Source organism: Micromesistius poutassou (genome assembly GCF_964030765.1).
Source record: "Micromesistius poutassou genome assembly, chromosome: 12".
Taxonomy (NCBI): Eukaryota; Metazoa; Chordata; class Actinopteri; order Gadiformes; family Gadidae; genus Micromesistius; species Micromesistius poutassou.
Genome location: NC_140282.1, coordinates 17,674,793 through 17,698,190, shown reverse-complemented (window position 1 = coordinate 17,698,190; position 23,398 = coordinate 17,674,793). Strand labels below are relative to the sequence as shown.

The following is a 23,398-nucleotide window of genomic DNA, read 5'->3' as shown; positions in this document are numbered from 1 at the left end:
CTCGAAATTCTTAAAGAGGTCCTTCAGATGCATCGCTAAATGTGTCTCTGTAACATCGCTTGCATATGGGTTTACTTTTGTCTTGGTCATTTGCCTCAAAGCCAAAGTACCTCTGAACAGCACTTGTGTTTTCTTTCTCTACCAAAACCGGTCGCAGAGGCGCTGCTCCTGACATGAGTGCTTGCTAACTCTTTAGCCAACACCGTCACACAGAGCACTGAGACTAGTGCCGAGTTACTGCAGTAGAGCTCACTGCGAGTGAGTGAGAGGAGGGGTGGCCGTGTCGGTGCTGTAGCAACGCGCGTGTTAACTCGCTATCGGAGAGAAGAGAGCGAGAAAGCGCGACTGGTATTTGTGTATCGTGTACACCATAGAATGATTATTGAAAGCGTTTCAAATATTCAGTATAGATATTTATCGAAAAATCAATATATTTTTCTAGTATATATATATTTTTTCTAGGATTTAGTTAGGATTAGTGAGGTGGATATTCGCAGTGTCACAGTGTTTATATCAAATTACTTTCAAATTACACTTTCATCTTTCCGACGGCATCTTTTTAAATTATGAGGTGAGTCAATATGCTGAAAAAATCCTGACAGGATGTTTTTTTTTTTCCTCTTGCAGTCCCGACGTCCTGGAGCAGGAGAGCGCGTCGGCCTCCAGCGGCCCCCCCACCAGGGGGCGCTCTGCTGTGAGCAGGAAGCACCGCTTCGACCTGGCCGCGCGCACCCTGCTCGCCCGAGCTGGTGAGACCCAAGTGACACGCCCGTGTCTCTCGCCGTGCATTTAGGAGGAGGGGCTTCCTCTTGTGAACTCTCGAAGTTTCTTTTTCCACCAATTAATTCTCAACCATGTGCCGAGATAACCACCACTACGAGTCTTGACTTGTTCTGGAAGTGTCAGAGACGTTGGAGAACCCAACACCGTTGTTTAGGATTCGTAATATCATCCGGAGGCGCACACAGCTTTTGACCCTATATATAGATATCTATACATTATATTATATTATATTATATAGAGCTCTGGGAGTCCGCAAATGCCAACAATCACTTTCCCCTCCATGTTGCGGTTCACTCTGTATGGACTTCAGGGAGTGAACGCTGATTGGCTGTCACGAACAAGCGTCTCAAGCGGAAACGATCAACTCAGGCGAAGTGTTTTTGAGGGTAGAATCACGCAAAATATGTGGGAGCCAGGTTGTCCGCGTAAAATTCTCGCAAAACCAGGTTGTTCGCGTAAAAATTCTTGCAAAACCAGGTTGTTCGCGCCGTGCCATTCATCAATCACACACAGGTTTTTTCTGGCAAGAAATTCACCTCTAAAAGCATCTTTGCATTGACTTTGTATGGACTTTGCACCGCCCCTTCCTTTTTTCGTCTGAATGCACCTTTACATCCCTCACCATCAAGCAGCCTTTACGCCTCACATTGTCTCTCACTTCCGTGAGCTGATCTGCTGGCCTGATAACGGCTCGTGTCACGTTAGAATTAGCATACTGTAAAATGGATGACGTTTTTTACTGATCTTTGGTGTGTGGGAGATGTCCTTTTGTTACGGAGTCTTTTTAAGCAGTCATGTAGAAAAATAGTGTTCCAATATAATCGTGCCAATAAAGGAATGGCTAAGGGACTTGCTCTTTTTCTCTCTCTCTCTCTCTCTCTCTGTCTCTGTCTGTGTCTGTGTCTCTCCCCAGCCGGTCTGTACCGCTCCGTTCAGGCCCACCAGAGCCAGTCGCGGCGCGAGGTGTCCGCACTGCAGCAGCAGCACCAGGACCCCGGCGCCCTGTACGACTTCAGCCTGGACGAGGAGCTGGACATGGACCTGGACGAGGAGACGATGGAGGCCATGTTCGGCCAGGACCTGGCCAGTGACACGGACATTCTGGGAATGTGGATCCCAGAGGTATTGGACTGGCCAACATGGGTGTGTGTGTTTCTATGCTATGGCCGAGCACTGCTGCCACATGCCACTGACACGCCCTGCTTTTTAAATATAATTAATGCATGCGTAGAAGACATATCCATCTCTGTCTCTCTCTCTCTCTCTCTCTCTCTCTCTCTCTCTCTCTCTCTCTCTCTCTCTCTCTCTCTCTCTCTCTCTCTCTCTCTCTCTCTCTCTCTCTCTCTCTCTCTCTCTCTCTCTCTCTCTCTCTGACTTAATCTTCTGAATGGCTTTTGATCCTTCCGTAAAAAAAGCATCCTTTTAATCATGTATGGCGTGTCATTAATTCACCTAGGCTTTTATGATTAATCATGAGGTGTTTTTTGCCCTTGTCTGTGTCCTTTATTAGGGTGCCAAGTAGGGCTTTGACTTTTGCCCAAAAATCATATTTGAAGTTTGTTTGTTGTTATGTTGTTGTTATGGCGGCTGGACTTCCAAATTAGCCCAATCAATGTTAGGTGACTAAAGGCAGGGTGAACTTGAGTCAATCATCACCAAACTTGGTGTACTATAGGTCAAGGTTAACCAGGCTAAAGTTCATCAAAATAAGACAATAGGGGGCGCTAAAGTGATCAATTGAAAACTTTTAAAGACTCATAACTCCTCAGCCTTTTGACGTACGGTCATGAAAGTTTGTTCGCCCATCACCAGATCCAAGCTGAGGCTATTCCAGTATGAACCACATGCAAACAAAAAAGGTCTTAATTGTCTTCGTCAGGGTCTTAATGGTCTGCGTCACGGCCTTAATGGTCTATCAAAGATCTTCATGGTCTGACATGGTCTTATTGGTCGGCTTTAGGCTTGGCACCCGTCAAAATGCCGCTCGCAGCTTTAACTTCAACTCGTGATTGTTTCTCATCCTGTTGTCCAATGTCCCGTGTGTCCGTGTCCCCCCCCCAATGTGCAGCACGTGTGCGAGACGGAGGAGCGCGACGAGGTGGTGGTGTGTGAGCTGTGCGAGGCCAGCGTGGCCAACTTCAACCAGCACATGAAGAAGAGCCACCCGGGCTGCGGCCGCAGCGCCAACCGGCAGGGCTACCGCAGCAACGGCTCCTACGTGGACGGCTGGTTCGGCGGCGAGTGTGGCAGCGGCAACCCCTACTACTTGCTGTGCGGCGGCTGCAGGGAGAAGTACCTGGCGGTCAAGAGCAAGGCCAAGGTGCCCTCCGTGGAGAGGTAGCCAACCCTCCAAGGAGAAACGCCGTCACCGAAGGATTTAAACGTGTTGTTGAATGAATGAATGAAAACTTTATTGAACAACAATTAACAAAAGGATAAAAAAAACACAATAAAGCCCAAAGGCTTGTTTCCATTGTGGTCCTTTTAGATGGAAGGGGAGAAACAACACATGGACTAAAGCATGGAGGACAAACACACAGCACAATGTTCATCTCATGTTCTTTTACATTTATTTGATGTCACTCTTTTGTGTCTCTCTATGTAGTGGCTCCAAAAATGTGTTATCGAGACTCATAGACTGGTCCACAGACACGCAGGCTTTAACATGCTTCTTCAACATACAGAACCTTCTGCTTACAAGCCTGTGTCAGCTTTTGGCCCAGTGTTGACCTGTTGGCCGAATCTTGACCTGGTTCTCTGTAACGTATTTCAGATTCTCCTATTGACAAATGCATGCCAGTAAACACTCACTGGGGATGAAGTGATTGTAATTCCATATCCGGTTATGGTTACGAGTAATACAACTCTCTTCTTTGACAGATACAAAGGTCAGGCTCCCGACCTCTTAGGAAAACAGGACAGCGTCTATGAAGGTGAGGCGGATGATGATGTCCAAACCGTGCATAAAAGTTTACTAGGGGTTTCTAGTAAAAAAAAAATGTTTGCATGTTTCAAATAACGCACTGACTGTCTCCTTTGGCGCCCTGGTTGGTTGGTTCAGAGGACTGGGACATGCTGGACGTGGACGAGGACGAGAAGCTGACCGGGGAGGAGGAGTTTGAGATGCTGGCCGGCCCCCTGGGCCTCGGGGAGCGGCGCCTGGTGCCGGAGGCCGTCCAGTTCCCCGACAGCGACCCGCTGGGAGCCTCCGTTGCCATGGTGACGGCCACCAACAGCATGGAGGAGACGCTGCTGCAGATCGGTCAGTTAGGTCCAGTATGTCTTCTGCACTGTATAAACATCCTCTCTATGATATTCTTTGACGGTTTAATTCTTAATCTAATCTAGTGTCAATATTTGTCATCACTGCTGTTGGAGAAAATAGTCTGATTCAGTTCAATGGAATATGTTTGAAATCATAGATAGGCAAGGCAACTTTATTTACATAGCACTTTTCATACACAAGGCAGACTCAAAGTGCTTCACATATAAACATTGTCATACAATAAAAGAAAATAATGGATAAGTAAAAAGTTAAATAGATCAAAAATAAAGGCAAAGTTAAAAAAAAACATTTTAGAAAGGCAGAGTTAAAAAAAATGCATTTTAGAAAGTGAGAAAATAAAGGCAAAGTTACTAATAAAATTAAAAAAATAGAAGCATTGTAGATTTAAGATTTAGCAGAAAGCTAAAGCAAACATGAAAGTCTTCAGTCTTGTTTTAAAAGCTGTCAGAGTTGGGGCAAGTCTTACATCCTCAGGGAGTTTATTCCAGCTATTTGTTGCATAGTAACTAAATCATGCTTCCCCATGTTTCGTGTTGACATGTTTCGTGTTGATCCTCACTCAGAGGATCTTAGTGGCCTAGAAGGCTTATGTAGTGGAAGCATATCAGTTAAATACTTTGGCCCTAAACCATGTAGGGATTTATAGGTCACAACATGATTTTAAAATCAATTCTCTGACATACAGATAGTATATTTTGAAGGAACAACATTTGCTCGGGTCAACGAAGTTGATGCTGGGAAATGTATTCGTATGTGTTTACTGCACGGCAGAAACAATCATACGTGCATCGTGTATTTCTTGGTAATATTACATATAGTTAATATAGTTTTTCAATCACAAAAAAGAAAAACAAGTAAATAGTAGTGTTTTGTGTGTGTGTGTGTGTGTGTGTGTGTGTGTGTGTGTGTGTGTGTGTGTGTGTGTGTGTGTGTGTGTGTGTGTGTGTGTGTGTGTGTGTGTGTGTGTGTGTGTGTGTGTGTGTGTGTGTGTGTGTGTGCGTGTGTGTGCGCGTGCGTGCGTGCGTGTGTCAGGATGTCAAGGCTCGGTGGAGAAGAACTCCTCGGGTCGGGTGACCCTGGGGGAGCAGGCGGCGGCCATCCAGAACCCCCACGACCGGGTCATGGCCCTGCGCAGGGTGACGGCCGCCGCGCAGGTCCTGCTGGCCCGCACCATGGTCATGAGGGCCCTGTCCCTGCTCTCCGTCAGGTACGCGTCCTCACACCGCTGGGCCGCGCAATGTGTGCTCCGTGTGTGCATACCACACAAACACCGATCACTGTTAAAGTTAGGTTTTTTTGCGTTTAAGATGTTAAGTGATTTCTTGCCGATGATCCTTTGTGAATGTCGGCACACATCGAATAATCGATTATTCGTTCATAACCACCCACTGATTATTCGACCATGAAAGATTTTAGTTTTAATTTGAGTTATTCACATCCCTAGCCTAAATAAGCTGAGCCAAATAATACCGTCAAGGAAGTAGCACATTTCCTGATGTTTGGATACTTTTCCTTTGTGAGTAGGTTCCCAAATTGTCCATGAGCCCTGGACTTATGCTCAATATCAATGTGTTTGCACCAACTTCGGGAGGATTTCCGAATTGTTGTCACGCGTCGTCCTAACTTAATTTGACTCTCTCCTCCACCATGGCAACAACAGCGGCTCCAGCTGCAGTCTGGCGGCAGGCCTGGAGTCTCTCGGTCTGACCGACATCAGAACGCTGGTGCGGCTCATGTGTCTGGCGGCGGCGGGGCGCGCCGGCCTGTCCACCAGCCCCCCCACGGGCTCGGGCCCAGCAGAACGGCCGCGTGGCGCCAGCAAGGCCAACAAGCCCATCTCCTGCCTGGCCTACCTCAGCACCGCCGTGGGCTGTCTGGCCTCCAACAGTCCCAATGCGGCAAAGTTGCTGGTGCAGCTCTGCACTCAGGTAAGAGCTGTTCAAACTTAATGGCGTTAAAGTGAGGGGGCACAGCAGAAATGTTAATTGTCTGGGTTTAGACGATCTTATCGGGCGGCATTAGCTCAGGGGGTAGAGCGGGTTGGCTGGTAACCGCAAGGTTGCTGGTTCGATCCCCGGCTCCTCCTAGCTGAGTGTCGAGGTGTCCCTGAGCAAGGCACCTCACCCTAACTGCTCCCGACGAGCTGGCTGTCGCCTTGCATGGCTGACGCCGCCGTCGGTGTGTGAATGTGTGTATGAATGGGTGAATGTCAGGCAATATTGTAAAGCGCTTTGGGTGGCCACTGGTTACAAAAAATGCGCTATATAATTGCAGTCCATTTTATCTTGGCAATGTTTGAATTGTCTCACACACATTGTAGGATATGATTATGTGCTGGAAGTCCACTGGCGTGACGTTTATTGGTCGCACTAACCAGCACCTGTGCGATGTCACCCTGTGATCGCTCAATTAAAAACCGTTGTGCATCATGGGATATATATATATATATATAAAAATTGAGCGGAAATATGCATATATGCATCAGGTTTAAGGTGCAATATGGGTATTAAATAGTGCATTACGTCGGGAACCAGATTTGTACACTCAATTTTCAGACAACATTACACAATTTAGTCACGCACTATATAAGGCACAAGTGAGAGTTTGAACAAAGCGTTGAGTACGTAAAATAGATTTCAACGTAACTCAACAAAGACTTGATCTGACTTCCTCCATCCAGAACCTGATCTCAGCGGCCACGGGCATGAACCTCACCACCGTGGACGACCCCATTCAGCGGAAGTTCCTGCCCAGCTTCCTGCGGGGCGTGGCGGAAGAGAACAAGCTGGTCACGTCGCCCAACTTCGTGGTGACCCAGGCGCTGGTGGCCCTGCTGGCGGACAAAGGGGCCCGGCTGAGGCCCGCGTACGACAAGACGGACCTCGAGAAAAGAGGTTTGTGGAGAGGTAGAAGACTGTGTTGTCATCAACATTCATCATCAATATCATGTCATCTTTTTATTAAAGAGCCAGTGAGCCTAACTGATTCAGACGAAATTCGAACATTATGTGAATAAAGAAAATGTGTTTTGGACTGAGAGTTTTAAGAAAGAGGTGGGGGGGGCGTGTCATCCCCATGGTTACGACCCACGCCTACCTTTTGATACTTTTTAAGTTCCGTCGTGTATGAGCATTATAATAAGCGATGTTGTATATGAAATCCGCCACACCGTAGTGTTATACCACACTTTTTTCAGTTTGCGAAAAAAGGTCAAAATTATCTACATACATTAAAAAAAATGCATACATATATTTATTTGTATACTGAGTACGTACTCTGATGACTTGCACTGAATGGATTCAACCAGGGTTGCATAGTCCGGGCAGTAGCTGCTGGTAGCTAGTCTCAAGCAGGCTTCCAAATGACCATCACTCATGGTGGAATGGTGATTGCACTTGATAATCTTCGTGTGGGAAAAGGCTGACTGGCATAAATAAGGTGAGCCAAATAATGCCGTCAAGGAAGTAGCACATTTCCTGATGTTTGGATACTTTTCCTTTGTGAGTAGGTTCCCAAATTGTCCATCAGCCCTGGACTTAAGCTCAATATCAGCTTGTTCTATCAAAATCTCATCCTCCACTGCAGGCGTGTTCAGGTGAAACAGTGCTGGAATTTTTGCTGAACCTCAACATCTTCCCTTAATGGATTGCACATAAATGTAGCGATTGGCTCGAGTAAAGCAAAGTCTTGAAACCATTTGTCAAAGTCTTACAGGCAATTTTCGTCAATCAAGTGGTAAATGCCGTAGGGATGATACTACCCGTATCTTTGTGATTGACCGGTCGATTGGGCAGCATCATCATACTGTCATACTATAGATGTCCGGGAAGCCTAACCCTCACTTGGTGTTAAATGCATCTCTGCTCAAACGGAGCTTTACCATCCACTCACACCGTGGCGTATACAAGAGTTCGAAAAGCCCAACTTTCTCGCGGGCACCACAGTCAAACGCTGCCCAGATAGAGCTCCACACGTCCGCACAAACCGTGCCACCGGTGCAATAATAATTGTGCAATTATTATTGTAAAATGTATACATTTTGATAAATACAAATTGTAAATTTTTCACAAAAGCATGTTTATTTATGTTATGTTAATGATATTTATAATGTACGCATCTTTTACCTTCCAAGAACCTCAGCAACTCACAACAGTTCATGCGTGTGCTAGCAATCAATTCAAATCAAACCATTTTACCATTTGTACGTGATTTTTGTTTTCCTTTGTATTTCCCTTTGTGTCCTTTTTTTCCCTCCTCACTCACCAGGCATCTTTTTCATCTTTTGTGTTTGAGCAGGTTTAATTGCGCATTTATACGCCCATCCTTCCCACAATGCCCCCGCTGTAGGGGCCCTGGAGCTGGCCAACGCTCTGGCCGCTTGCTGCCTCTCCTCCAGGCTGTCGTCCCAGCACCGGCAGTGGGCGGCGCAGCAGCTGGTGCGCACGCTGGCCGCGCGCGACCGCGACAACAGCCACGCCCAGCCCCTGACGCTGGCCGACATGGCGGGGGACCTGCGCAAGTGTCCCATGGTGAAGCTGGAGGCCCACCAGAGCCGCGTAGGTCACGGGCCACCTTCACGCGGACTTGTCTTTCCGTGTTAATTCACTTGAAAAATATTGGTTCCAAATGCTTCAGCCAAAAAGGAAATATGCCCTTGCTGAAAATAATAAGTGTGTGTGTGTGTGTGTGTGTGTGTGTGTGTGTGTGTGTGTACATGTGCCCTTTGTACAGGTCATCACATTAGGCTGGTGCAGTACAAAAGGACTTTTAGCCACGAGCGGCAGTGACGGGACGGCTAGGCTGTGGAACGTAACCAAGAACCAGTACACTCTGCAGCAGACCTGCATCTTCAACAAGACGTGAGGCCCGATACGATAACACCCTTGGTCTCTTCTCCCCCATTTCAGTGTCTGCAGAGAGTAGAGCGGTCCTTAGCAAACCTAACTTATTTGTGTGTTTTTGGACTTTAGCAGCCTTTTCCCACCCATTTCTGTGTCAGCTTCCCAGCTACATCTCCATGTTCACCCGTGTGCTGTGAATGTTTTGCTTGTGTCTGTCTTCTCTCCGCTGTTCCTGTTGGTGACAGTGACAGCTCTTCAGAGGAGGGGTTGAATTCCCTGGGCTCTCCTGGTGAACACTGCTTGGCCTCGCTGGCCTGGAGCCTCAATGGCAAATACCTGGCCTCTGCCATGGAGAAGATGGTCAACATCTGGCAGGTCAATGGTAAACAAACCTTCGCTCCTTTGTGTCCTCGTATTAGTTCAAGATCCTTACAGTACATTGAAATCTGACTTTTAACACGTTTCAAATACCTATGTAAGGTTTTAGTTGGTTCCGTTTTGTCTCTCTCGGTGCACCCTCCTTCCCTCCCCCCTCACCTTCCCTGAACCAATCAGGGAACAGATGCCCTGATTAGTCAGAAATTTGCCAGGACCAGTCTAAAATCTAAATAGTATTATACAGAGGCAGGCGCCCAGTCATTTATAGCATATATTTTACAGAACATTTCACTCACGGAAGGACTACGCCATTTGTAACAAATTACAATTCTATCGCACATTACAGCACCTTTTTCACCACACGGATCCCTTTTTACTGTCATATATTTGGTCAATCCAGAACCCCACGGTCTGACTGACAAGGCTTCCCCCCCCCCCGCTATCAGGTGGTAAGGGCATCTTGGACGTCCAACCCCACTGGGTGTCGGCACTGGCCTGGCCTGAGGGGGAGGCGGTCTCCCTGTGGTGCAGTGAGCCCAAGGACCTGCTGCTGGTGGGCCGCATGGACGGCTCTCTGGGGCTCATCGAGGTGCTGGACGCCTCCACCATGCAGCGCACAGAGCTGGGCCACTGCTGCAGGAAAGACGGTGAGCGTGATTCAATGAACGACATGAAGACCGGTCATCACTCTAGAAAGTCCTCGGTCGTCTGTCGACCGTCCGATTGACCTGATCCTCATCTTACACCTCAAGTCCTCGTTCCGGTGGTGTTTTCACGACTGACGTTGACTCTTGTGGTTCACATTAGTGGCCGTGATGCAGATAGCGTGGTTCAGTGAGGACAAGCCGTTTGCCGTGGGCTACGCTGATGGAAAGCTGCTCATCGGATCCAAAGAGCCCTTGGAAAAAGGAGCCATCGTGGTGATTGACGCACATAAGGTAAAAGAAACGTGACAAAAATATCAGAAATCGCCGACCTTGGTGTCAATGATACCGGAACAAATTTGCTATGTCCTGTATAAGTCTACACTGCAGACCATGTGGTGCTGCTTTGGTATGAGATGTTCACCGAGGCGGTTAAGGTTGAAAGTCTACACGAGGACTAAATCTACTGTTGCATTTCCAGGAGTCCATCACCAGCATGAAGTGGGACGCCAGTGGTCGGATGCTGCTGACCTGTGCCAAAGAAGAGACCGTGAAGCTGTGGGCCGGCCCGGACTCTGAGTCAGGCTCACGCTCCGGCTGGCACTGCCTGCAGAGCCTCAGCCACCCCTCCGTGGTGAACAGCGTGGCCTGGTGTAGCCTGCCTGGACGTGCTCCCAAGCCCCGCAGCATGCTCGCCACGTAGGTGTTCCACTGCAGAAGGATTAGTGTTAGGATCATAGACGTAACACACAAGAGATGCCGGCAGCCGGTAATGACCAGATATACTGTAAGTCGGTCACAAATAAATGACGGTTTTTGAGCCATGCATAATACTTTGCCTATAGGATGAATGCCAGTGTGCTCCTTTACATCGATACAGTTGTATAAAACTGATTTAAACAGAAGCATATTTGTAGTTGACTAATTGACAAATAATCAAATGGCAATAGAAAGTGACATCATTTGAGTCTGAATGTCTTACCAGTTAGGTGTAAAGTGTTTGTGGTATTTCCAGTGGGAGGAATCCTAGGAGGTAATACATTTCAAACCTGTCACTACATCTGTATCTGTGCTTGCGTGTCTTTTCAGATGCTGTCAGAATGGCCTTGTCTTGGTTTGGACGGTTCCCCAAAACCCGTCTGACTTCCCAGACTCCTGTTCCTCCGGATCAGAGGGATGCTGGGAGAATGAGCAGAAACCTAAGTTTAAGGTACAGTATTCACCCGGATATAAGACAAGGTCTTTGTTCTAAAAATACATCAGAAAAATGGGGGGACAATCGAGATAAAATCATGGAAAAACAGGGGAAAGCAGGGGGAAGCCAAACCAAGAATTTGTAACAGTGAGAGTGTATGAGTATGTCAGTGAAAAATGTTGTGATGCAATGGCAATAACCAGAGCCGTCATTCAGCTGAGGGCTCTGGAGATAGCCAAGGAGCTGAAAATACCGACAAATGAATTCAAAGCTAGCCCTGGGTGGTGTACGCGAATGATGCGGCGCAATGCGACTGTCACTGAGTGACAAAAAAGCAGATGGTTATTTTCTACCTGTCTTTCCTACTTAGCCTACCACAGTTTGATTATTGCATTTTTGTGTAAAGGTTACCGATATTCATTTTTGTCATTCATTCATTCATTTCTGAAGTCATTCATGGACACATTGCACTTAATTTATTACATTTTGTGACAAATTAATCCAAATATTTAATTAATGGTGTTAAAATGTTTTTTTCTAATGAATTATCACTAGAATTTTCAAATAAAATTATTTTCTGTAGAAAACAAGATTATGTACACAAAAAGCTATTTTTTTTTTCTCCAAAAATAAGTCTGGAAAAGGGGTGGGGGGGGTCGTTTTATATTCAGGGTCGTCTTACATTCGGTGAATATGGTATTTGAAATGTCAGTTAAAGACTAACTGAGAAGTTTGAAAGGAATGACATCAAACACAACGCATCTTTGTAATATAATACTTGTATACATCGCACTCGTCATTAATGTGTGTGTGTGTGTGTGTGTGTGTGTGTGTGTGTGTGTGTGTGTGTGTGTGTGTGTGTGTGTGTGTGTGTGTGGGTGTGGGGCAGTACTGGCGGCGGTCAGGGCGGGGCGCCCACTGTGTTTTCCAGCTGAAGGGACACATCACCCCGGTGAGGACGGTGGCCTTCAGTCCTGACGGCCTGGCCCTGGCCTCCGGAGGAGTGGGGGGGCTGATGAACATCTGGTCCTTGAGGGTAGGACACACACACACACACGCACGCACGCACGCACACACACACACACACACACACACACACACACACACACACACACACACACACACACACACACACACACACACACACACACACACACACACACACACACACACACACACACACACACCTACAGAAATGGAATACACACACACCTACAGAAATGGAATACACACACACACACACCTACAGAAATGGAATACACACACACACACACACCTACAGAAATGGAATACACACACACACACACACCTACAGAAATGGAATACACACACACACACACACCTACAGAAATGGAATACACACACACACACACACCTACAGAAATGGAATACACACACAAAGGGTATACACCAGTGCTTTAATGAAGGAAAGGCTATACTCTGCACGGAGCTCCTGGAATGCTGTGTTCACTTTCAGACTTGATAAAGTCAGTCTGCCTTTTCTCGGTCAAGGAGGCACCAAATTAGAAATTGATGTTACTATTCGACTACATATATGACCCACTTTCAATACAGATTCAATGTCTCCACCGGTGAAATTCTCTTTTAATAGAACGCATCAGTGCTTCAGACTGTTGTTGCCGGATCAGGTGCCATTCAGAACATCGTCTGGATCCCAGATGTGGGCGTGGCCGTCTGCTCCAATAGGTCGAAGGTACGAAGTTTCTCCTGACTTGACCAGTAGCAGTCACCACAGTACAAATTCAATGGTAACCAACGGTTACGGTTATGAATGATCATAAGAAGTATAAATGCATGACTACAGCTTGTGTTTGCGTTATTCCTTTCTCCTATAGATATGGATAACATTTAACGTGTCTATATGATTTGTGTGTGTTTCCATCCTACCAGGATGTCCTGGTGGTGAACTGCTCCCCAGAGTTCATGGCCTCTAACCACGTCCTGGCTACGTGCCGCACCGCTATGAGGAGACAGGGGGTGGTGGGCCTCAACATGGCCCCCTGTATGAGGGCCTTCCTGGAGCGACTACCCATCATGCTGCAGGAACAGTACGCCTACGAGAAGGTAGTCATGTTCATATTGTACTATATTGTAGGTGTTTCCCCAATAGTGTTTGTTTTCTGAGTTGCTGTACTGTGCAAATTGGCAGTAGTTTAGAGTCTGCCAGCAGCTATCCATGAAAGAATCACAATGTCGTCATAACATCAGGATCAGTTCACTGACAAATTGATGAGTAATAATGGATGCCTCTTCCAGATTGTTAGAGAGACCACACAGCTCTGGAGAAAACCGCTCCGGAGCTGTGTTGTAAATCAAGGCGATTTCCTTGCAGGGAACATGAGTGTTCAGCTTGTAAACAGCCAGAGCCAGTCCGGCCAGCCAAGTCAATCAAAGATAATCTTTAGAAATATTTCTTGTCTGGTTCACTCTAGCTCAACGCTCAAGAAAAACAAGTGTTTCTATTTCCAGCGTTCCATTGCCAGCATGCCATTGCCAACATGGATTCACACCTATTAAATGTTTTTTTTTTCTTACTAGGTTAACACCTTGAGATTTTCAAAACCCTTTTTTTTCCTCCCAGCCCCACGTGGTGTGCGGGGAGCAGCTGGTCCACAGCCCCTACATGCAGTGCCTGTCCTCCCTGGCCGTGGGCCTCCACTTGGATCAGCTGCTGTGCCAGCCCCCCGTGGCGCCCCACCTCCGCCACTGCGCCACGCCGGAGTCGGGCGCGGCCGCGTGGTGCGCCACCGACTGGGCGTGGCTGGACTGCTTCTCCACCACCGTGAAGGCGGCCGAGGCCCTGGCCCGTGGCACCACCTTCCCAGAGTCCTTCAGTGTGCCCGACATGGAGCCCATGCCCAGAGACGAGATGGCACTGCTCATGGTGAGTGTGTGCAGGGTGTCCGCGCATCCTTAAAAAGTCTTAAATTCATGTTTCTAAATTTAAGGCCTTAAAAAGTCTTAAATTCGTTAAAAACGTCATATGCTGGTCTTAAATACTGTAACTCAAGGTCTTAAATTTGTCGGGGCAGGACTATTTATTTTTTTATTTTTCTCGCGGGACTTTTCGGGAAGGACACGTAGAGAGGCTTCTTTCTTGCTAGATACTTGGTCGGAAACATGCCGTTAAACTGCACTTGTACTTACAGCTTTTGAACCAGAGAGCACTGAGTATCACTTTATGTTCAATAAACAGACAAAAGGTCAACTTGAATGAGTCTCATTGAGTGACACACATGTTATGCTTGGGTTGTAATACAGCGGGATCCACCCCACCATCGCGTGCTTTAGGTCTTAAATTTCATTCAAGGTGGTATTAAAAAGGTCTTCAAAAGTCTTAAATTTGACTTGCTGAAACCTGCAGATACCCTGGTGTATGTGTGTGTTCACTGTAAATTGGTAAGATGCAGCGAAATCAATCATTACGTCAATATCTGGATGGGATACTCGAAGCCTAAACAATAAGTATCACAATTTTCCCAATCTTTTCCCAATCCCATTTTATGCTGAACCTAAATTATCAATTTTTTTTTTATCAAGACAAATTATTAGTTTGGCAGCATGATCAATTTCGGCAGTACTCTTTAATCCAACTCGCTGATCCTATTTTTGTGTAGACCTCTTGATCTAAAAATACCCACACACAAACGAAAACGACAGATGACATAAAAGTCAAGTGCATAAGAAAGTAATGAAAGGAAAGCACCTGCAAAGACTTGTATGTTCCAAATCTGAATGCTCTCCCCCTGCAGTTGTGTATTGAGTGGTTTCCCTTTTGTTTGTTTCTAGGATAACAGTAAGTGGGCCTCAGGATTGGATGAACAGATCATGTCCTGGGCCACTTTCAGACCAGAGGTAACTAGATATTTCCCTATTTTCTGTTGGATTTAATATTTAATGTCTGGCGACATTAAAACCAAAAAACAATGCCTGGAATGTATGTTTATTTGCAGAACTGTATGATTTCTAGCCCGGCGGGTGCTAGGATTGGTATTTTTTTTACTCAATTGGCTTCCCTCTCATATTGTGTGGTTGTGCGTGTGTGTGTGCGTGCCTGCATGTATTGGCAGGACTGGCATCTCGGAGGCAAGTGTGACGTGTATCTATGGGGTGCCGGGAGACACGGCCAGCTGGCAGAGGCTGGCAGGAACATCTTGGTGCCAATTACAGCTCCCTCCTTCTCCCAGGCCCAACAGGTAATAACATATATTACACAATAATAACCCTCTCGCTCAGCCAGCTGCCGGCCACATCCTCCTCCACACTGTGCTCACATCATACCCAGTGACGTGACGCGTCTGTGTGAATGAAGTCTTTCAGAATGGCAACAAGCCATCCAACCGTCTATTGACTGTCTACTGACTGTGTAGAGTGAGAATGTAGAATGTGACAATTATACCTCGGGTAGATCCTACTGGTCAATGTGATTGCCCGTGCCCCTCTCTCGCCCATACCTTCTAACTCTGTATCTTCATGAATAAAGCATTCTAAATATAATCTTTAAATGAGCAGCTAACCTAGTTGTACTCAAAGGAAACATGCCTCATCACTATGAATATTACTCAGCCTTTGAGTTCAACCATAAAACTTCTAGCTTAAAAATGCATTTGATGGTCATGTCAAAATCTTCCAATGAAAGATAAAACATTGATTCAGCCATGTGTTGGTTTGTTTATATGTGTAGTATGTATTTAGTTTGGGAAATCCCATGATCTCTAGAAAACTGTTGGCTGCCTTACGCAAACAAAGGGAGTAAAAAGGATCTCCGTTGCTAGGTTGGTACTAAGGTCTTGTATTAGTCAGATGCCATTTTTCATGCACAACTGACATAAACTAGACACTCGAGGGTAGGCTTTTCCATCATTACTGGCACCTCCGTGATCCTTGCTTGCTTGCTCGTGTAATATTGCTTAAATAAAAGGTCGAAACAGCGTCGTCATGATTACCATAATAATGGTAAACTATCCAGAACTCCCCCTCTGCTGGCTCCGTCTTCCTGCAGGTGGTGTGTGGTCAGAACTGCACGTTCGTCATCCAGCCCAACGGAACGGTGCTGGCCTGTGGGGAGGGGAGCTACGGCCGCCTGGGCCAGGGCAACTCGGACGACCTGCACGTGCTCACCGTTGTCTCTGCCCTGCAAGGTACTGCTATTACAGCGGGCCTTTGGTTCTCCACATCCTTCCGTATTTTAATGTTTTTCGTTTGCTATAAATGTGTGGGCAATAACCCCGCAGTTGCAGATGATTTCAGTTGATGCAGGGTGTGCCTCGGTGAATCCCTACAACGTTTGACGCGTCACCCCGTTTCCCCCCCCCCCCCGAAGGCTTCGTGGTGACCCAGCTGGTGACGTCGTGCGGCAGCGACGGCCACTCCATGGCGCTGACGGAGAGCGGCGAGGTGTTCAGCTGGGGGGACGGGGACTACGGGAAGCTGGGCCACGGCAACAGCGACCGCCAGCGTCGGCCCCGACAGATAGAGGCCCTGCAGGGAGAGGAGGTGGTGCAGGTCAGTGTCCTCCAGCGTGGTGGTCGCTATGGCGGCGGCGGCGGCATATACTAGCGCAGGTTTATGCGTGTTAGCGTGGGCGGTATGCGTTAGCGTTGGACAGTGTGTGTTAGAATGGGACAGTATATATCCAAGTATCCAATCCAATCCAACTTTATTTGTTAAGCCCTTTAAAAACAACCACTGTCGACCAAAGTGCTTTACAGAAAATAAGTGAAAGCATCACAAATACAAGACAATAAAAACAGGACAACATAATTAGAAGGTGAAATACAATAAAATACAAGAAAATACAAGAAAATAAGAAAATAAGAAAAGATAAAAGGTAAGATAAAAAAGATAAGATAAAAAGAAAGTGTCAATGTCTTCCTAAGTGTTAAAAGCCAAGGGGAAAAAAGGAAAAAAAATAAATAAAAGCTGGCCCCGCGACATCGGCTCAAGTTACCCCTAGATTTTCTTTTCTACTCTATATCCTGTCATGGTGTTGTTCAGTATGTAAAAAATTAAAATGAAATGGTTGCTTTTGGTGCAGAAGACTGTAGAACTCCTTTTTTGCCACTCAATGAACTACTCAAATCGGTAAGAGAATTGATAAGGAATTGGATCGATAGGCAGAATCGACAATGGCATCGATATTGATAAAAACGTATCAATTCCCACCCCTAATTGCATAACACTAGCATGGGTGGCATACATTAGCACAGACGCTGTAACGCTAGCACGGGCGCTTTAATGACAGCATGGTCTCTATAACATAACACGATCATTGGTATACATAAGCACGGTCACTAGCTAGGCAGTATACACTACATTGGTCACTATGACACTAGCATGGGATGTCTACATTAGCATGTACCGCATTAGCATGCAGTCGCAATAACAGCCACATGATTGGTGTACATTAGCATCATCGGTGTGATGGCAATATGGTTTGTATAGATAAGCATGGGCGCTATGACACGATGGTATACATCAGCATTGTCTGTATCATAGCTTCATAGTCAGTATACAATATAATGTGTGTATAAAGTTGCAAGAATACATTATATAAAGTTTGTACAGCAGTAATTTGACCAAAAGTGCTGCTTTTGGTAAAGTTACCAAAAACAAAATTTGCCTTTCATTTCCCATCACGCCGGTCTGGCCTGTACTCTCAGATGTCCTGCGGTTTCAAGCACTCTGCTGTGGTGACCACCGATGGGAAGATGTTCTCCTTTGGAAACGGTGACTACGGCAGACTGGGACTTGGCAACACCTCTAACAAGAAGCTGCCGGAGAAGGTGTCTGCTCTAGAAGGCTACCAGGTTGGACAGGTAGGTCACGCCCACAATCACGACATGAAACACTTCACCGGCGGTCCATAAGCGGTACTGTTGGAAGTCGTAGCTCCATATATAATAGACCCTTTTCAAAAGGGGTGTCAGCAGAGAACAAACGCTAATTATGGATCTGTTCTGTTTATTTACCCAAGCTTGGTAGTAGACTTATCTTCAATAGTTTAGCCTTTTATCTTTGCCCTGGTGCATAATAACGGCTGTCAGCAACGACTTGCGTTTGTCCTACGATGACACCTCTGTGAAAAGGGGTGGGCCGTGGTGTTGCGTATGTATTTTCAAGCCTAGCCATAGATAGAAGGGTGTGTGTCTCTGGTGCTCAGGTGGCGTGTGGTCTGAACCACACCCTAGCCGTGTCAGCAGATGGGATGATGGTGTGGGCGTTCGGAGACGGAGACTACGGTAAACTGGGCCTGGGGAATTCCACCGCCAAGTCGTCCCCTCAGGTACGTGGGGCTGACGCCTCGCTCCCACACACACTCCATTCCAGATTAGTTCTTGCCCTTCCAAATCAATCACAATCACGTTGTGGACCCTACGTCATATCCCGCCCCTTGAAAGCCCGCCCCCCTAAACCCCCCGTTGATTCTACTGATGTCTGAGCAACAATGTCATGATCAAATATATGTATATGTGTGTGTGTTATCGGTTATTGATATCGGTATCGGCCTTTAGGAGCTGAAAGTTAACGGTTATCGGTATCGGTTAAAAAAAAAGTTATTGTGCATCCCTAATAATAATTGATCTCTTCTTTTCCCAGAAAGTAGACGTACTTTGTGGAATCGGCATCAAGAAAGTAACCTGCGGAACACAGTTTTCGGTAGCCCTCGCCAAAGACGGAAGCGTCTACACATTTGGCCAAGGTACGGCAGAGCTTCTGCTTGTTATCAATATAAATCAGACACATAACTTACAGAGAGAATATCATACATTTTAGTGTCAACAAACAAATCAATGCAGCGATTTCTTACCATTATTTAAACTCATTAAAGCTGGCTTGTTAATGAAGCAGGGTGAAGATTTACATTTTTTTATCCATTTCCCTCCGCTCCTGTCCAGACCGTCTGATTGGTTTGCCCGAGGGCCGCGCCAGGAACCACAACCGACCCCAGCAGGTGCCCGCCCTGTCGGGGGTCTTCATCCAGGACATCGCCGTGGGCGCGGAGCACACCCTGGTGCTCTCCTCCACCGGGGACGTCTACACATGGGGGAGCAACTCTGAAGGACAGGTAACACACACACACACACACGTGCATACACACACACACACATACACACATACACAGCCCCCTGCCTGGATGAGCGTCTGCTTGGGCAGCCATGTTGTCACTTCACCAGAGAGGAGGGGATGGGGAATGGTCTTGGTAGCAGCAGAAGGCTCATATATCAATGTGCTAGTGTCCTAGTAGGATGAGTGATGAGCTCACCTCTCCCCTCTCGGTACATCTGTAGTACTTCAATATGCCCCGACGATCTAAAGGTTCTCTTTAAAATGAGCTGTCATTTGAGTTATTTGCATATTCATTATGCACTAGCATATTTATTGAGATCTAGTCACAACTACTGCAAGACTTGTATAAGAGATCGCTGAGAGAAATTGACCCTGCGGGAATTCAGAATTTGATTTGGAAAGTCTTTGCAATGATTATATCTAAAATAACTTTTAAAACTCACTGTGACACAATCAACGCTTCGATATCCTCTCGCCGTAAAGAGTGGTGTTACGTATGTATGCGTGTGTGTGTGTGAATGAAATAACTCACTGCGAACTCAACGAGTGTGGCTGTGGTTGTGTGTGTCTGTCTGTCTGTGCAGCTGGGACTGGGTCACACCAACCACGTCCGGGAGCCCACCCTGGCCACGGCCCTGCAGGGGAAGAACATCAGCCAGATCTCTGCAGGGCGCTGCCACAGCGCTGCATGGACGGCTCCGTGTGTGCCACTCAGAGCTCCAGGTAGGTCGCACACCTGAACACCGGGGCCGCCGCTAGGAACGCTTGGTTCATTTGTTCATGTCAGATACGTCACATTCGGTGGTGTAGTATACGGATAAGTAGCGTACTATGCCCAACATTTGTTCCTCAATTTACTTTAGACTACAGGCTGCATTCTGATTCTGCTCGCTACATAACCTTATACATGCATCAACCAAATGCCATTTTCTATAATAGATATGCTAAGATAGATGCTAGATAAGTAAATTTTGGTTACTTTTTTTTAAACTTTTTTCCTAAAGACGGATGTCCCAGTGTTTCTTATTTTTTCACTTCTCCGTTCCGGACTACTGTTGCCTTTTTGAAGCCATTTCGAGATATCAAGTTAGCATCAGACTCTAATTTGTCTGGTGCAATTAAAGAAACCACAGGTGTATGGAGGAGGAAGGGGGGGGGGGCACCATAATTAATTAGATTATTTCAAGCCAATATCCATAACTTTTTATTGCCTAATGCCTATAATGGTGTAATCAATAATGCCAATTGTAGTTTGTGCTTCATCTTCAATTTAAATAACAACAAACTTCCAAAGATTCTCTCCATCTTCCTCTTTGACCTGTGAACCGATTGCTCAAACTTTTTGCGTCCACTCGCTCTCTCCCCTTGCCTCTCCCGACCGGCTCCCCCCAGGCTCCTCGGTGCCCCTGCAGCTGGGCCTGCCCGGGAACGTGCCTCCTCAGTACAGCGGGCTGAGGGAGGTGAGCATGGAGGCGGTGCGGGCTCGCCTGCGCCTCCTCTACCACTTCTCCGACCTCATGTACTCCTCGTGGCGCCTGCTCAACCTTAGCCCCAACAACCAGGTAGGAGGGATGTGCACACACACGCACGCACGCACGCACACACACACAGACACACACACACACAGACACACAGACACACACACAGACACACACGCACGCACACACACACACACACACAGACAGACAGACAGACAGACAGACAGACAGACAGACAGACAGACAGACAGACAGACAGACAGACAGACAGACAGACAGACAGACAGACAGACAGGCGCACTCACTCACTCACTCACTCACTCACTCACTCACTCACTCAAACAATTGTAGCAAGTTGTTTGAAGTCCAATTTCCTATACGTTTACTATTTACACTTTAACATTGTGAAATGATCAGTCTAAACATGCATGTTGCTTTGTCCGTCCTCCTCCTCCATTCCCGCCCGCATCTCAGAGCTGCACCTCCCGCTACAACGCCGGCACCTGGGGCATCGTCCAGGGCCAGCTGAGGCCCCTGCTGGCCCCCAGGGTCTACACGCTGCCCATGGTGCGCTCCATAGGCAAGACCATGGTGCAGGGCAAGAACTACGGCCCGCAGATCACCGTCAAGCGGATCTCCACTCGGTGAGTGCTGCACTGGGACCAGGGCGGGGCGGGGGGGGTGGGGGGTTATGTTGAAGAACGCCTCATACCCACTGTACACGTCCGTCGACGGATCTCATTGACTTTACATGGGGACGCTCCCGAAATGCATTGTGGGTCCCGTCCGTCAAATCGGCGCCGTCTCTTGCGTCCAAAAGTTGAGAAAAGTTTAACTTTTCAGGCAGCGACGGATCCGTCGGCCAATCAGATCGCGTTATACGCACGTCATACGCAGATCGTGTTTTACCCCATGCGTCGGACACGCCCACTCTCTTCCATCGACGGACGTGTACAGTGGGTATGAGGCGGAAGTCTGATCTGACTGCACAGCACACATGCAGGTCCTCCTTCTGCGTGGCTGGAGAGATTGTTGTTTAGCAGTATTGGGTATCCATTAAAGTTAGAACCACAATTTAAACTGTTTAAACCCTAACAACAGTGCATCATTTATAAAGGAGACTTTTTGATGTAGTTAATTAGTTATTGTATTTGTACGTGTGGAAACATCAGTTGCTAAAGGGCTAATGTAGCAACCTTGTTATTAATGTTGAAAGGGGCGTTGTTGTCACTGGGTTGTATTCAAACAGACATTAAAAGCAAAATGCCTAGTATGGACAAGGCTTTGATGTTTGAGGAGGACGATAAACGATTGTGTGGATTTGACAGACGGAGAGAAAGCTCAGAAAGGCTGTCTGCACCTTTCCATCAAAGCAAAAGTTTGCCACAAGGTGTCGGTTTGTGCTTTAGAGCTCGTAAAACGATGCTCTGCATTCTGCAGTGACTACTGAAACCACACAAAAGTGTCCACACAGAACGCCATGGGATACCTGGGGGATAACCACATCCATATGAACGAACACAATCAAACGCCCTTTTTATGTCTCAGAGATGGTATCCGTTTGCCGTGATATCCGAATGGCCGTATTAAGAGTTGAGCCCTCTGCTGCCTTAGCTAGTCATGTAACAGCCTGACCCCCCCCTCCTTTGTCTCTCCCTCCCTGCAGGGGGCGCAAGTGCAAGCCCATCTTTGTGCAGATCGCCCGGCAGGTGGTGAAGCTCAACGCCTCTGACCTGCGCCTGCCCTCCAGGGCCTGGAAGGTGAAGCTGGTGGGGGAGGGGGCCGACGACGCGGGGGGGGTCTTCGACGACACCATCACAGAGATGTGCCAGGTATGAGGGGCGTCTGTCTGGGCTGGTCTGGCCCTTTTTAGGGGGTGTTGAGATGCCCGACTTGCTGACCGTAAAAACAACCTCAGCCACATTGTGAAGGTGGCTGGTAAGATGATTGGTTGTCCTCAGGTCACCTTGACCAATATTTATGAGGAACAGGTCGTGCGGAAGGCAAATGGTATACTAGACTGTGTAAACCATCCCCTTCACTGTTTATTCGAGGTCCTTCCACCTGGCCGAAGATTTAGAGTCCCTGGTTTTAAGCTCAACAGGACAAGGAGCTCTTTTGTCCCAAGTGCAATACGGTTGCTAAATTTGCACAATTCGCTAGATGAGTAGTAGTGTAACAGTGTTTTTTTTTACTTATAGTAGTTGGTGTTATTATTTGTGTGTATGTGTGTTTATTTGTTGTGCTACTGTACCTGTATGTTACCTGGCTGCAAGACAAGTTTCCCTTAGGGGACAATAAACTGAAACTGAACTGTACGGTCGTACCAGACGACGGATGAGGAGCAGCAGGCGCTAGGAGACGGATAATTCGAGCAGTGCTGAAGACGCTGTTCAGTTGTGGACTGAATATCTAGGTGGTAGTAGTGCTCTCAGCCGGCCAGAGAGAAATTGTCCATGTTTCCCCTGGTATTTAGGAAGTGAACTTAACATCCAAATATAATGATGTTTTACTTTTGGAACATTGCAACATAACATCAACATAAGAGTTTAATTGAATAATCAAGCTGAATCAGAATCCCCTGCTACGACTCAACACACAAGGAATTTGACCTGGTTCTGGCTCTAAATACACAATACAACACACAGAAATGGAGCAAATGTTTGTGTTTTGATTCTGTGGACGACAGACAAACAAAGGCT

General features: G+C 47.0%; 1 protein-coding gene across 1 annotated transcript in view; it reads left to right on the top strand.

The window, feature by feature from the left end:
• Positions 1-23,398, top strand: part of LOC311356591 (putative E3 ubiquitin-protein ligase HERC1) — a 63,522-nt gene that overhangs the window by 34,521 nt on the left and 5,603 nt on the right. Inside the window, 31 exon segments of the mRNA XM_084476374.1 lie at positions 628-749; positions 1,697-1,926; positions 2,852-3,120; positions 3,664-3,716; positions 3,845-4,045; positions 5,102-5,276; positions 5,730-5,997; positions 6,750-6,963; positions 8,366-8,625; positions 8,801-8,928; positions 9,156-9,292; positions 9,735-9,935; positions 10,096-10,226; positions 10,414-10,631; positions 11,022-11,142; positions 12,017-12,163; positions 12,740-12,841; positions 13,039-13,212; positions 13,730-14,032; positions 14,938-15,003; positions 15,219-15,344; positions 16,151-16,289; positions 16,472-16,653; positions 17,811-17,966; positions 18,311-18,433; positions 18,748-18,850; positions 19,047-19,216; positions 19,803-19,941; positions 20,611-20,780; positions 21,171-21,340; positions 22,363-22,528. Of these exon segments, the coding sequence (XP_084332500.1) occupies positions 628-749; positions 1,697-1,926; positions 2,852-3,120; positions 3,664-3,716; positions 3,845-4,045; positions 5,102-5,276; positions 5,730-5,997; positions 6,750-6,963; positions 8,366-8,625; positions 8,801-8,928; positions 9,156-9,292; positions 9,735-9,935; positions 10,096-10,226; positions 10,414-10,631; positions 11,022-11,142; positions 12,017-12,163; positions 12,740-12,841; positions 13,039-13,212; positions 13,730-14,032; positions 14,938-15,003; positions 15,219-15,344; positions 16,151-16,289; positions 16,472-16,653; positions 17,811-17,966; positions 18,311-18,433; positions 18,748-18,850; positions 19,047-19,216; positions 19,803-19,941; positions 20,611-20,780; positions 21,171-21,340; positions 22,363-22,528 (5,164 nt within the window).